Genomic DNA, 13,577 nt, shown 5'->3' on the forward strand with positions numbered 1-13,577 from the left:
AAAGCTTGATTGTGCGGGATATTATTATGGGAGTTTTGCTCCCTGAGATTGTAAAATAAGCCGTCCATCCTAGATAATATTCGCGTTAAAGGTGTTTAGGTATATGTCTCGTTGATAACAAAGCTCTAACATCAAGTACAGTGTTAGAGGATGATTTTTGAAGCACGGTCGGAAAAAAAAGTACAGGGTTAAAAAAATTCAAGTACTGACCAAACTATGCGAGCCACATCAGTATTTCCCAAATAAGTGTGGGACTAATTTAGTAGTACTACCATTTTGCTCCTAGATTCCCAAAGGAGAATGGGCCTACCAAGCAATCAGTGTCTTCCTCATAGTAGTAATCACGAAGGTTCCAAGAACGGCAATATAGTATTTCATATTTTCTTTAAATCCATTATCTTGTTGGTATGTTGTTATTACCATTCTTTCAAGCTAGATGCTGAAAAATGTTGTCTGCAACCACAAAAGGGAAATTATAGGGTTTTGCAATAAGTCTTTCCTCTCTCACTAAGCATGTTTTGGTATTCAAGTCCTGCAAGCAAGATTGGTTTTGAATGTTTGGTTGTGCCATTAACAAAAAGGGATGATTCTTTCGAAGTGGTTTTAAGTGGATGCAAAATTACCCATGAAATAAAGTGCAAATAAATCATTAGTTTTTTTTTCTGAAAAAAGAGTAAAGGTCCTTTAGAAAAATTGAATTAGTCATACAAACTTATTTGGCACGAGGACGTCAAATTTAGTCTATGATCACGGCATTTTCTTCTGGCAAAATAAATAAATAAACCGAGTCGGATTTGCGATGCTTGCTAAGTAAACTTGTGAGCCTCGGCAAACAGAAGTTGCCACAAGAAAGTCTGATTTTGCCATGGTCAAAAATCTGACGATAGATTTGTGGTGGAGTCCTTGAAATTTGTATTCAAAATTCTTTGTGAACCAAAGTGCTCTTCCTTTTTTTTTTGAGGGGCCAAAGTGCTCTTCCTGGGTTGGTGATTTGAATTGAATCGTGGACCTATTCATCCCACCCTCCCTCCCCCGTACCGAAGCAAATGAGAAAGATCCATCCTCCCTCGCTCCCACCGGCGCACGCGTCGACCTGACTGCGCAGCGGGCCCCGCCAGCCCCAGCCCCTGACCCGGCCAGCCACCTCGTCTCATCTCCCGTCGGCGTCAGCGCCGATAAATAGCCCGTGAACCGGGGAGGTGGTGGTGCCCGGCAACAGCCTCCCCTCGTCCTCGTCCTCGCCTCCTTCGACCCGCGCAAGCGCAAGCGCCCAACCACCACCACCTCCACCCACCCCTCGCAAATCCCAGGCCACGCACGTAGCACCACACCACCACTGCCCCCAACAAGCAAGCCAAAACACACACCCGGCACCGAAGCGGAAGCCAAACGGGAATCCGCCAGTGCGGAGCAGAGGACGCCACGCCACGGCCATGGCCACGGACGCCGCGCGGAGCCTCGGCGAGCCCGCCCACCAGGTACGCACCCGCGCCCTCCGATCCGGCCGCCGCACTAGCTACTTTTTTTTTCGGGGGCCGGGGGCTTTCTGCGGCCGGGAGCCCGAGCTCTGCCCGTCCCCGCCCCCCGCGTGCCTCGCGGCCGCCTCGATTCCGGGCATTCCGCGCAGCGGGTGCTCGGAATCGGCCCCGCGGCATGCTGCTGTTGCTGGTTACCTCAACTTCTCAAGAAAAACGTCGCTGTTGCCTTCCTGCTGCTGACGAACGAATGCTTCGTTATCTCTGTCTGACAGGAGGCGGTCCAGCAGCTCGCGCAGCAGCCGGACTCGAGGCTCCGGAGCCTCAACCCGGGGCCGATACCCATCCCGGCGGCGCCCAGCTCCAGATCGCTGCTGGAGAAGGTACGTACACGGTACACTGGATGAAATAAAATGCGTGTCGCTTTCCGGGTCATGCCGTACGCATCTTCTTCCTGCCCGCTTCCGCTTCCGCTTGCGTTGTTGCGTGCCTGACGGCCTGAATCTGACGGTCATGGGCGGCGCTACCTCCAACCAACTAACCACAGTCCGGAGTACGGCTCCGCACGTTTTTCAGCCACCTAACTTGCTTGTCCTGCGGTTGGGGGAATGTTTGAATTCCTCTCGACATTAGTTTACTTTCCCAATTAAACAAATGCAGTGGCTATCTTCAGGCTATCAGCCCGTTTACCCAATCTTCGTGGTGATTCTCTTGATTAAAAAACGTGCGGCTCATTTGCATCTGAGGGTCGTCGCGCATGTACTTTTGCAGAGCACGAGTCCAATTCGTGGTCAGGGTTTGGCAGGCAAACATTTCACCTTACATGCATTGCTCAGTTTATGTTGTGATTGTGATTGTTTTAATCGATATAGGGTGAATTGATCATCTCCCCAGTTTAGCTTTAAGAAGCTTACATCTTACAAGTTCATATGCCCGTATGCGCTTATACGCTGAGCTGATCTGGAAATCCTTCAGAGCTTGTAAATTTACTTATTGGGATTATCTGCTGTAATAATATATATAGCAAGGCTAAACTAAGGTGAACATCTTCTTAGAATGTTAGCTCGCAATCGGTTTGTTGGATTTGAACTGAAAGGGATTAACGTCCGCACCGTAAGGAAAATAAAGAATTGGAGACATTTTGACTCTGTTCCCCTCATCAGATTTCCCATTGTCTTATTGACAGACCTTCCTTGTATTTCAGGTTTCCGATCAAACAGTAAATCTGGACCTCACAGCCTCGCATCAAAGTGAAAATGACTCCATCTCTACAGTTAGTTCAGTGGAATCAGAGAAGGCAGCTTATGAATTCCTTGCTCAAACTCCTATCAAGTCAACTGATAAACATCTTGTGGAGTTTTCAGAGGCTATGAGAAGTAAGGACACACACACTTTCAGATGACCCTACCTGAATCCTCTTATATACAGTTACATATACATATGCTGTGATTTTTACCTGCACACCAAATAGTGACTGGTACGATTTTGTCAATTTGAAGCTGTTGCAAAAGCACTGCGACAAGTTGCTGAAGGGAAGGCTGCTGCTCAAGCGGAGGCGGCAGAGTGGAAACGGAAATATGAGTTAGAGACGGCGCAAAAGCAACAAACCAGAATCAAAGGTCAGATTTATACATTTGCAGTTGATGCTTTTACTATTTACAGACAGTATCATCCGTTGAGTTCATAGTTGGTTTAATGAAGTGGCGTACTAGTTCAGGTCACTAAACAAATAGTTTCCAGATTCTCAATAATCTGAAATTTACTGTTGGTATTTATCAGCATGTGTTTACAAAAGGAAGCTTTTCTTATGAAAGTACCGTGCAATGCAAATCTAGATGTTTACACACAGATTGATGCCCATGGCTGTTTACAAAAGGAAGCTTTTATTAAATTTGAGTCTTGGGTCATCACAACGTGCTTCATGTGGTCACACTTTTTATTTTTCCAAAGGGAGTATCATACTAGTATAATTGGATGGATCCCAGAATGGTTAATCCGTATCTTACACCGTGAAATGCATTATGCTGTTTTCCAATGTACTGGAACCCTTGAGAAAAAATCTAATTGGACTGTTAACCTTGTGCAGACTGTGGCACTTGTACCGATGATAACCTAGGGAAAATGGCCAGCCAACTATCACTTGAGGCACCTGCATCTGATCAAACAGGATGTTGTGGAAACCATGGGATATGTTCACACGAGGTTCTCCAGGACGAAGTTCCTGGACCTAACCCAAGACCTAGTCTCAGTATGGTGGGAAGAAAGGCATCATTTAGACTTTCATGGGGATGCAATGGGAACAAAAACGGCCAGCACAAGCATGACTTTGTTTCCTTTGAGAAAGGAGACATTACAACCGCAGAGCGCAGCAGTAAACAGGTTGAGCCTCTTATTCTGTTTGTTTCATTCTGAAATAAAATGTTGTACCTATTTGATTCGGGAACCTGGAATCACTTGATCAAAGAATTTTCATTGTTAAACATGTCTATCTTTCTTAACAATGGATGCCTTGGTTTCAGATCTTGCTGAAGTGGGAATCCCGGCCACAAACGGTGCTTTTCATAACCAAACCCAACTCCAACTCTGTTCGTGTTCTCTGTGCTGAAATGGTCAGGTGGGTTCTCTTCTGTATTGCAGCACTGGTTGCCAGTCTTACTGTCATGTTTATGTGAACCTTATCTGTGAACATATTCAAAAAGTGTATGTTTTCCATGTTTCTGAACTGTGAGTTATTTTGCTACACATTCACCACTGCACGTAGCACTTGTCTTCAGTTAAACACTTATCCAAATTATCTTGATATCGCTGATGCAAGCACTTGTCTTCAGTTAAACACTTACTTATCCAAATTATCTTGATATCGCTGATGCAAGCACTTGTTAGATAGGTTATATATGCCATCATGCTATGGTAAAATATGTATTGCACTTGCAGCACTAAAACTCCGAAGTGACATTTATTTTACTGCAGATGGCTTAAAGAGCACAAAAATATTAATGTCTTTGTGGAACCGTGGGTTAGCAAGGAACTTCTAACAGACGATTCTAACAACACAGTGCAAACATGGGATAATGGTAAGATAATTTATTGCATGTAATGCAGTCCTTTCATGCTGCTCCAGATTAGTCATTTTAGAACATTAGATATAATTAAGAATTAAATTATTATTTCAGCTATGGACCAGAGTTTTTTCTGTTCTAATATTGTTATGAAGGAAGAATGGTCCTGATAACTGAATCAATCTGAATAAAGCTCCTTACACTAGATATATACGTAAATCATTATTGGCCGAACTGTACACAGTATTAAAACTGTGCTTTTTTATCAAAAGGTCTAGAATGTGCACATAAGTTGCAGAATAGCTGGAAGTTGTAACCACTAAAAACTTAATTTTAGTTGTGGATTTAGGACTAACCCACCTTTCATTGTACGATTATATTGGCCAACATTTTTTTATTTTGTTCATTATTGTGTTCATCTTTTGAGTTCTGTTAGTCTGTTAAATCATTCCATTACTTAATCTATTCGCCTAGCAACACCCCCTTTCTCTCCAACTAATTAGAAAATTCTGATAGATGACGACAAAAAGATGTTGCACAAGAAGGTTGACCTCATTGTAACTCTTGGTGGTGATGGAACTGTTCTATGGGTAAGCAAATACAGTTCTTTGATCCATTTTGTAAAGCATCCTTGCAGATTCTTGTATGGACTCAAGTTTTTGTACAATTTTCATACTTGCCACATTGAGTTATAATTTGCTCCAGAATGGCTAAAACTACCTATATTTTTTTTTGTATTAGTACAATACTTATTAATAGTTCCTCTGAATCTGTAATTGCATCCCATGTCAGGCATTGCAGAGCTTTAGGCTCCTGTCAGGATTTTTTGAATATGCGGACTTAGTAGTTTATTGCAGTTTCACATGCATATTTGGTCAATAATCAACATGCATGGTTTATGTGATGTACCATAGGCGAACAACTTAAGTAGGTCTACAGATCTCTCCAGTATTAGTTCTTATGAGAGTTACTTACTTCAGAATGGAAAGTTCTAATATAGTTTGCTGTGACGGATAAATTTTGCTTTGCTGATTCATATATTAGATGTTTGATTTTCATAGTAGCGTGCTATTTCATTTGACAAAATTATATATCTTGTGTGCTATTTCAAGTACTGCCATCATTTGGCTGGACAAATTATATTTTCTGTCAAGAGAAACCAGTTGCTTGCTATATTCTTATTTTGATTCGTAACTTCACGCAAGACTTAATTTGGATCAGTTTCTTCTGTACTGCTACTGAAACTGGCTACTGATTTAACCTCATGACAGGCGGCATCATTGTTCAAAGGACCAGTTCCTCCAGTTGTTGCGTTCGCCATGGGATCACTGGGTTTCATGACACCTTTCCGTATCCTTTATGATCGATGATGAGTGTTTGCTATATATGCTGCTAAAATTTAACGCTTATATGTCCTCCATAGCATTTTTCTTCCCTCATACTATTATCTACCTGGGGTACCTGCTTACATATGAGGCATCATTTTTAACTTTGCATGATATATGGAAACTTTGAAGTTTTATGTTCATATATAGCATATATTTTTCTTCCCTATGATGATTAGTTGTCGATGATTGGCTATTCTGACCTATATTTTCAGTAAGCCTAGATAAAAATTGGTCTAAAACCCCCATGCTTGGTAGCTGATAAATAATAAATCAATCACACATGATGGTCTCTATTCTCCTGTTGGCATCAGTTGTCCTTAACCTGTTTTCAGCAAGCGAGCAATACCGTGGTTGCTTGGACAACGTGCTGAAGGGACCTTTCAGCATAACACTGAGAAACCGTCTCCAGTGTCATGTAATCCGTGACGCAGCCAAGGACGAGATCGTGACCGAGGAGCCAATCCTGGTGCTAAACGAAGTTACAATTGACCGCGGAATATCATCCTACCTTACCTACCTGGAATGCTACTGCGACAGCTCATTCGTCACATGCGTACAAGGGGACGGACTCATCATATCAACCACGTCAGGAAGCACAGCGTATTCGTTAGCGGCCGGAGGGTCCATGGTTCATCCGCAGGTATGCCCTACTCTGATTTGCAGCCTTGTGCTCGCATTATTGCAGTAAATTTTGTCATTATTAGTAGTTAGAGCGATGCTTCGCTCCAAATTCATTTTAGTCAGCACAGTGAAGAGGGATGATTGCAGGCTTAGCTCTGTTATCAATTTGTACTTTGCACTGCAACCTCTCCTTTTCGAAGTAGCCTGTGATTGAGGGCTCTCTGACAAAGCAAGAAGTGCAGTTAATCTCTTGTTTTCTACCCATTAAACACTTCACTCTGCCCTCAGATCCAAGCCAATGTCCATCCGAATAAGTTTGCTGTTTTCCCCGTGCCATTTCTCCTGTCCAGCGCTGCTAGTTTGGTTCCTAACCGTTGGCGTCCTCCATCTGCATCTGCATCTGCAGGTCCCCGGCATCCTGTTCACGCCGATCTGCCCCCACTCGCTGTCGTTCAGGCCGCTGATCCTGCCGGAGTACGTGACGCTGCGCATCCAAGTGCCCTACAACAGCCGGGGCCACGCGTGGGCGTCCTTCGACGGCAAGGACCGGAAGCAGCTGGCCCCCGGCGACGCGCTCATCTGCAGCATCTCCCCCTGGCCGGTGCCGACGGCGTGCCTCGTCGACTCCACCACCGACTTCCTCCGCAGCATCCACGAGGGCCTCCACTGGAACCTCCGGAAGACGCAGACCCTCGACGGCCCGCGCGACTGATGGGAGTGCTGCTGCGTTGTGTTTGAGGCTTTGAGCTGGGCAATGGCAAGGCGCCCGTGGATTTGCTTGGTTCGTGTCTGTTTACTGTTTACCTGTAGAAGTTGGCCGGAGGTGGAGTAGTGGTATGTATACAGTGAGTGGCCACGGGTTCCTTGGGCTTGATGCAATGTATGACAGCACAAGTGGCAAGCGATGTGCTCATGTGGATGTAGTAGATGTGGTGGCCATATGGATAATGGAACTGGCAGCAGCTCAGAATGTATGTAGAGAACACACACACGGCATGTATAGTCGCACCCCCCATGATGTGAATGAAATAATACCTTCGTTGGTAAAAAGCGGCAGTGTTTCTCACTGTTTTTCTCCGTTACAGTTTTTTCTCTTTGCAGTTGTGCAACCAGGCAGTTTTTTTTGAACACACCAGGCAGTTGAAGGGCAAGGCATGTGTAAAGGTAAGCTTCTTATCTACTGTATTTTCATCAGATTTCTTTTGGTTTAGTTACCAGAGAAGAGTGATTAGCAACAGCATGGGCCAAGAGCATATGTTCTTTCAAATCCGGTACAACAAGAAGCTGACATGAGAAAGACACAAACCAAGGCTAGATTTACTTCCCGTGCGGCCAAAATCACGCACCGTGTTCGTCAGACAAACCTGTCTGAATCACTCTGCGTGGCATTCAGAGCTACTAGCAGTTACAACTTACAACAAAGTGAACTGCCCAAAATCATCATGCTGTTATTTCCACCGCTACCACCAGTAGACTAGACAGGCAGACGGACAGTAACAGCGCCTGTGCGTCGCCGCGCCGCCTCAATTGCCGCGCGCGCGCGGTGCCTTCTTCCAAGTTGGATCCCCCCGGGCGGCAGCGAGAACGTGAACTCCTTTGTTGCTTTCCATGCGTCCAACCTACCCCCCTCGCTCACGGGCGCCTCCACCATGCTCCCACCAAAACGCCCAGCTCGCCTCGCCCACTGTACCACTCCCTCACTGTCCATCTACCTCACTAGATCTCTCCATCGCCGTCGATCGCCACCTCCATATCACTCCACCATTGCCATCCCACTGCCACTCCAACGGTCCAGCCCATCCCATCCCGGCAGCGTCAGAAATGGCGGCTCCGACCACCGTGCTCCCTCCTCCTCCTTCTGCTGCTCTGCGTCGTCGTCGGGCCGCGCTCGGCGTACGCGGACGTGCTGCCGGGGCCGGTGAACGAGGAGGTGCTGGGGCTGGTGGTGTTCCGCTCGGCCCTAACCGACCCCTCGGGCGCCCTGGCCGCGTGGGCCGAGTCGGACGCCACGCCCTGCGGCTGGCCGCACGTCGAGTGCGACCCGGCCACCGCCCGCGTGCTCCGCCTGGCGCTCGACGGCCTCGCCCTCTCCTCCGCCTCCGGCCTGCCCCGCGGCCTCGACCGCCTCCCGCGCCTCCAGTCGCTCTCCCTCGCCCGCAACAACCTCTCCGGCGCCCTCCGCCCCGGCCTCTCCCTCCTCCCCTCCCTCCGCCTCCTCGACCTCTCCCGCAACAACCTCCACGGCCCGCTCCCCGACGACCTCCCGCTCCTCGCCTCCCTCCGCTACCTCGACCTTTCATCCAACGCCTTCTCCGGCCCGCTCCCAAGCTCCTTCCCGCCCGCGCTCCGCTTCCTCGTGCTCTCCGGGAACCGCCTCTCCGGCGACGTGCCCGCGGGCCTCGCCGGGAGCCCGCTGTTGCTCCACCTCAACCTCTCCGGGAACGAGCTCTCCGGCGCGCCCGACTTCGCCAACGCGCTCTGGCCACTCTCGCGGCTCCGCGCGCTCGACCTGTCAAGAAACCGCCTCTCCGGCCCTGTGGCGCCCGGCGTCGGCGGGCTGCACAACCTCAAGACCCTCGACCTCAGCGGCAACCGCTTCTCCGGCGCCGTCCCCGAGGACATCGGCCTCTGCCCGCACCTCGGCGCCGTCGACCTCAGCGACAACGCGTTCGACGGCGAGCTCCCGGAGTCCATGGCGCGCCTCGCCTCGCTGGTGCGCCTCTCCGCGTCCGCCAACCGGCTCTCCGGCGCCGTGCCCGCGTGGCTCGGCGGGCTGGCCGCGCTCCAGCACCTCGATTTATCGGACAACGCGCTCACCGGCAACCTGCCGGACTCGCTCGGCGACCTCAAGGACCTCAGCTACCTCAGCCTCTCCAAGAACCGGCTCGCCGGCTCCGTCCCGGAGGCAATGTCCGGCTGCACCAGGCTCGCCGAGCTGCATCTGAGGGGCAACCAGCTCAGCGGCAGCATCCCCGACGCCCTGTTCGACGTCGGGCTGGAGACGCTGGACATGTCGTCGAACGCGCTCACGGGCGTGCTGCCCTCGGGATCCACCAGGCTGGCCGAGACGCTGCAGTGGCTCGACCTATCAGGCAACCAGCTCACCGGCGGTATCCCGGCCGAGATGGCGCTCTTCTTCAACCTCCGCTACCTCAACCTCTCCAGCACTGACCTCCGCACGCAGCTGCCGCCGGAGCTCGGCCTGCTCCGCAATCTGACGGTGCTCGACCTCCGCAGCAGCGGGCTGTACGGGCCCGTGCCCGGCGACCTCTGCGAGTCCGGCAGCCTCGCCGTGCTCCAGGCTCGACGGCAACTCTCTCGCTGGCCCCATCCCCGACAACATCGGGAAGTGCTCCTCTCTCTACCTACTGTAAGACTTCTTAATAAATTTGCTACACTTTGTAAATTAAATTTGACAGATTTTGGGTGACAAAATTTGATTGTTTTGCTGCCATGGCAGGAGCATGGGGCACAACAGTCTGACGGGACCGATACCGGCGGGCATGGGTGAGCTGAAGAAGCTGGAGATTCTGCGGCTGGAGGACAACAACCTCACCGGCGAGATACCGCAGCAGCTGGGCGGGCTGGAGAGCCTCCTGGCGGTGAACATCTCGCACAACCGGCTCGTCGGGCGGCTGCCGGCGTCCGGCGTGTTCCAGAGCCTGGACGCCAGCGCGCTGGAGGGCAACCTCGGCGTGTGCAGCCCGCTGGTCGCCGAGCCGTGCGTGATGAACGTGCCCAAGCCGCTCGTGCTCGACCCCAACGAGTACACGCACGGCGGCAACAATAACGACAGTGACCTCGCGGCGAACGGCGACGGCAGCGGCGGGGAGACGGCGCCGAGGAAACGGCGGTTCCTGAGCGTGTCCGCCATGGTGGCCATCTGCGCGGCGCTGTCCATCGTCCTCGGAGTCGTGGTGATCGCCCTGCTCAACGTGTCGGCGCGGCGGCGGAGGGGTGTCGGAGGCGGCTCGCGGACGGGCTGTTCCAGGGGAAGGAGCTGGAGCTGGAGAGCAGCGTGGTGTCCGGCAGCTCGACCAAGTCGAGCAAGCTCGCCGCCACGGGGAAGATGGTGACGTTCGGGCCGGGGAGCAGCCTCCGCACGGAGGACTTCGTTGGCGGCGCGGATGCGCTGCTGAGCAAGGCGACGGAGATCGGGCGCGGCGGCGCGTTCGGGACGACGTACCGCGCGTCGGTGGGCGAGGGCCGCGTGGTCGCCGTGAAGAAGCGAAGAAGCTGTCGACGGCGAGCGTGGTGGAGTCCCGCGACGAGTTCGATCGCGAGGCGCGCGTGCTGGGCAAGGCGCGGCACCCGAACCTGATGCCGCTCAAGGGGTACTACTGGACGCCGCAGCTGCAGCTCCTCGTCACCGACTACGCGCCGCACGGCAGCCTGGAGGGGCGCCTCCACGGCAAGGACGGCGAAGGCGCGGCGTCTTTTCCGCCGCTGACGTGGGCGGAGCGGTTCAGGGTGGTGGCCGGCACGGCGAGGGGGCTGGCGTACCTGCACCAGTCGTTCCGGCCGCCGGTGATCCACTACAACCTGAAGCCGAGCAACATCCTGCTGGACTCGCGGTGCAACCCGCTGATCGCCGACTTCGGGCTGGCGCGGCTGCTCCGGAAGCCGAAGCAGCAGCAGCAGCCGGACGGCAACGGCGGCGTGGGCGCGATGGGCAGCTGCCGGTTCATGCAGAGCGCGGCCATGGGGTACGCGGCGCCGGAGCTGGCGTGCAGCAGCCTGCGCGTGAACGAGAAGTGCGACGTGTACGGGTTCGGCGTGCTGGTGCTGGAGCTGGTGACGGGGCGGCGGGCCGTGGAGTACGGCGAGGACGACGTGGCCGTGCTGACCGACCAGGTGCGTGTGGCGCTGGAGCAGGGGGCGGGCGTGGACGACGACGGCGCGGCGGCGGAGCGGTTGGTGGACCCGGCGCTGCGCGGCGAGTTCCCGGAGGAGGAGGCGCTGCCGGTGCTGAAGCTGGGCGTGGTGTGCACGTCGCAGATCCCGTCGAACCGGCCGTCCATGGCGGAGGTGGTCCAGATCCTGCAGGTCATCCGGGCCCCCTCGCTGCCCGGATGCACGGCGCAACTCTTCTGACACGTCAAAGTACGACGACCAGCCAGAGCCCAGAGGTAGGGGAGGGAGATCCATTGATTGTCATGCAGACGTACGTAGGAGTACCATGTCCATGCATGCATAGATCCGCGAGTAGTACGTGCCGACGTGCATTGCTGCTCTCTATTGTGCGTGTTCGTGTCACGTGTTTGCTACTAGTGAAAATTAATCAGTTACTATTGAGGTCCCGGCGTGCACCTCTTGTACGTATACAGTGTGTCGTGCTACCCTTTTCTCTTCTTGTGCTTTTGGATGTCAAAATGTGAGTGATGAGAGGCATTATTTTTCTACTGCTTGAAAGCGATGTCGCTAGCTTAGCTCTCGTGACTCTTGTCCCCGGTCGAGCTGTAACGGGAAGTTGGCTTACGTGTTGGAATGCACAACACAACACCGTTATCTCTTCTCATCTGGGAGTTACTTTGTTCGTTCCTTGTTGACTGTTGCTACAGCAGGAGCTGCATGTGAGCGCACATCCAAGAGCATGCATGAACTCCGGGTCCGCCGTGGATAGATTTCTTATGAATGTATCTATGCATTCACCGTTTGCTTGCTGTTGGACGTGTTTGGGGCCCTGCCCTGCACGGGATCTTAGATTGGATTTTCATTTATGGACCGGAGGCTTGGCATTTTGCAGCATTGCTATAGCACCTTCCATTGCCGTGTGCACTGATTCTCTCTCTAGCTTCATCTTGTTCATAGGGGTATGCAAAAAAGTCGAAAACAAACATTGAATTTGTAGGCGGAAGCTAAACCAAACCCCCAACTCTGAATCCCTGAAATCAGCACACTAAACTTTCTAATCCCGGTCTATTTTTAACCTTGAGGGGAATTCGCTGGTATTTGCTGCATTGGGCCGGCCCAGTAGCGCAGTCGCTCATGCACGCGCACTAATTTGGTTCTCATAGTTTTTTTTCTTTTTTCATTTACACATGTCTATTTTTTTATATATTTTCATCGCACACATTAAATATTTTTAACGCACTACACGAACACTCTTTTACATGGTTCAACAATTTTAAATTTGCATACACTTTCAAACACATGTCACGTATATTCTGTTACGGTTATGACACATTTTTTTTACAACACTCAAGCATTTTTTTTACATTTTGCAAAAAGTGTTTGCACTTTTAAATTTTGTTCAGGTTTCATAAAAAAATGTGTTTCAAAAGGTGTTTGCACTTTAAAATTTTGTTCAGGTTTAAGAAAATGTTTATGTTTCAAAAGGTGTTCTCTTTTTGAAAGTTGCTGGTTTTATAAAACTATTTTAAATTTTCAAAAACACACTTTATAAAATGTTCAAAGAATTCAGAAATAAATACGTTTTCAATACTTGTTTGATCATAAAAAAAGTTTTCAAAGTTTGACGCTTTGGTTTTTGATTAAATATTTTTTGCCTCTTATTATGTAAGTCATAGTCGTCTGCTGTAGTGGCTAGAGAAATCAAGTCAACCCTACCAGGTCCAAAGTTCGACTCCACATCATGTTTTTCTCTCTTGGATTTATTACGTCGCGCGTTAAGAAATAGAAAGAAAGAATTTTTATTGCACATGATAAGAAAAGAAAACTCGCTTTATGTCTGATGGTCCGACCCAGTCGAGTCCGCAGCCAACAATCCGAAACATTTTTAAAAACATTATTTACGAAATAATTTATGAAAATCCAAAAACATTATTCAACAAATGCGACACAATTCTGAAAATTCGAGAAAAACAATAGCATGTGAATAACTGTTGTAATTCTGAACATTTTTTGACAAATGTGACTTTTTTGAAATTGCGAACAGTTTTTTAAAATGCGAACAGAATTTCAGAATTCCAAATATAAAAAAACACAAAATGAATTAAATTCGTGCTAAAAATATAAAACATGAACATCTTTTAACTTCTGAACAATTTTAGAAACGTGCGAACATTTTTTAA

At 50.1% G+C, this 13,577-nt stretch overlaps 1 protein-coding gene and 1 pseudogene across 1 annotated transcript; both read left to right on the forward strand.

Moving 5' to 3' along the window:
- Positions 1–1,194: 1,194 nt before the first annotated feature.
- LOC125546136 (probable NAD kinase 1) lies at positions 1,195–7,625 on the forward strand. Its single transcript, XM_048710293.1, has 11 exons — positions 1,195–1,478; positions 1,751–1,858; positions 2,680–2,851; positions 2,975–3,094; positions 3,562–3,854; positions 3,995–4,089; positions 4,446–4,549; positions 5,051–5,124; positions 5,806–5,884; positions 6,255–6,562; positions 6,950–7,625. The coding sequence occupies exons 1-11, from the start codon at positions 1,434–1,436 to the stop codon at positions 7,253–7,255; spliced, it is 1,704 nt and encodes a 567-aa protein (XP_048566250.1). The 5' UTR covers positions 1,195–1,433; the 3' UTR covers positions 7,256–7,625.
- A 422-nt stretch (positions 7,626–8,047) lies between these two features.
- Positions 8,048–11,896, forward strand: LOC125546135 (annotated as a pseudogene).
- The last annotated feature ends 1,681 nt before the right edge of the window (positions 11,897–13,577 follow it).

The sequence above is a fragment of the Triticum urartu genome, chromosome 3, assembly GCF_003073215.2.
Source record: "Triticum urartu cultivar G1812 chromosome 3, Tu2.1, whole genome shotgun sequence".
In the NCBI taxonomy this organism is placed as follows: domain Eukaryota; kingdom Viridiplantae; phylum Streptophyta; class Magnoliopsida; order Poales; family Poaceae; genus Triticum; species Triticum urartu.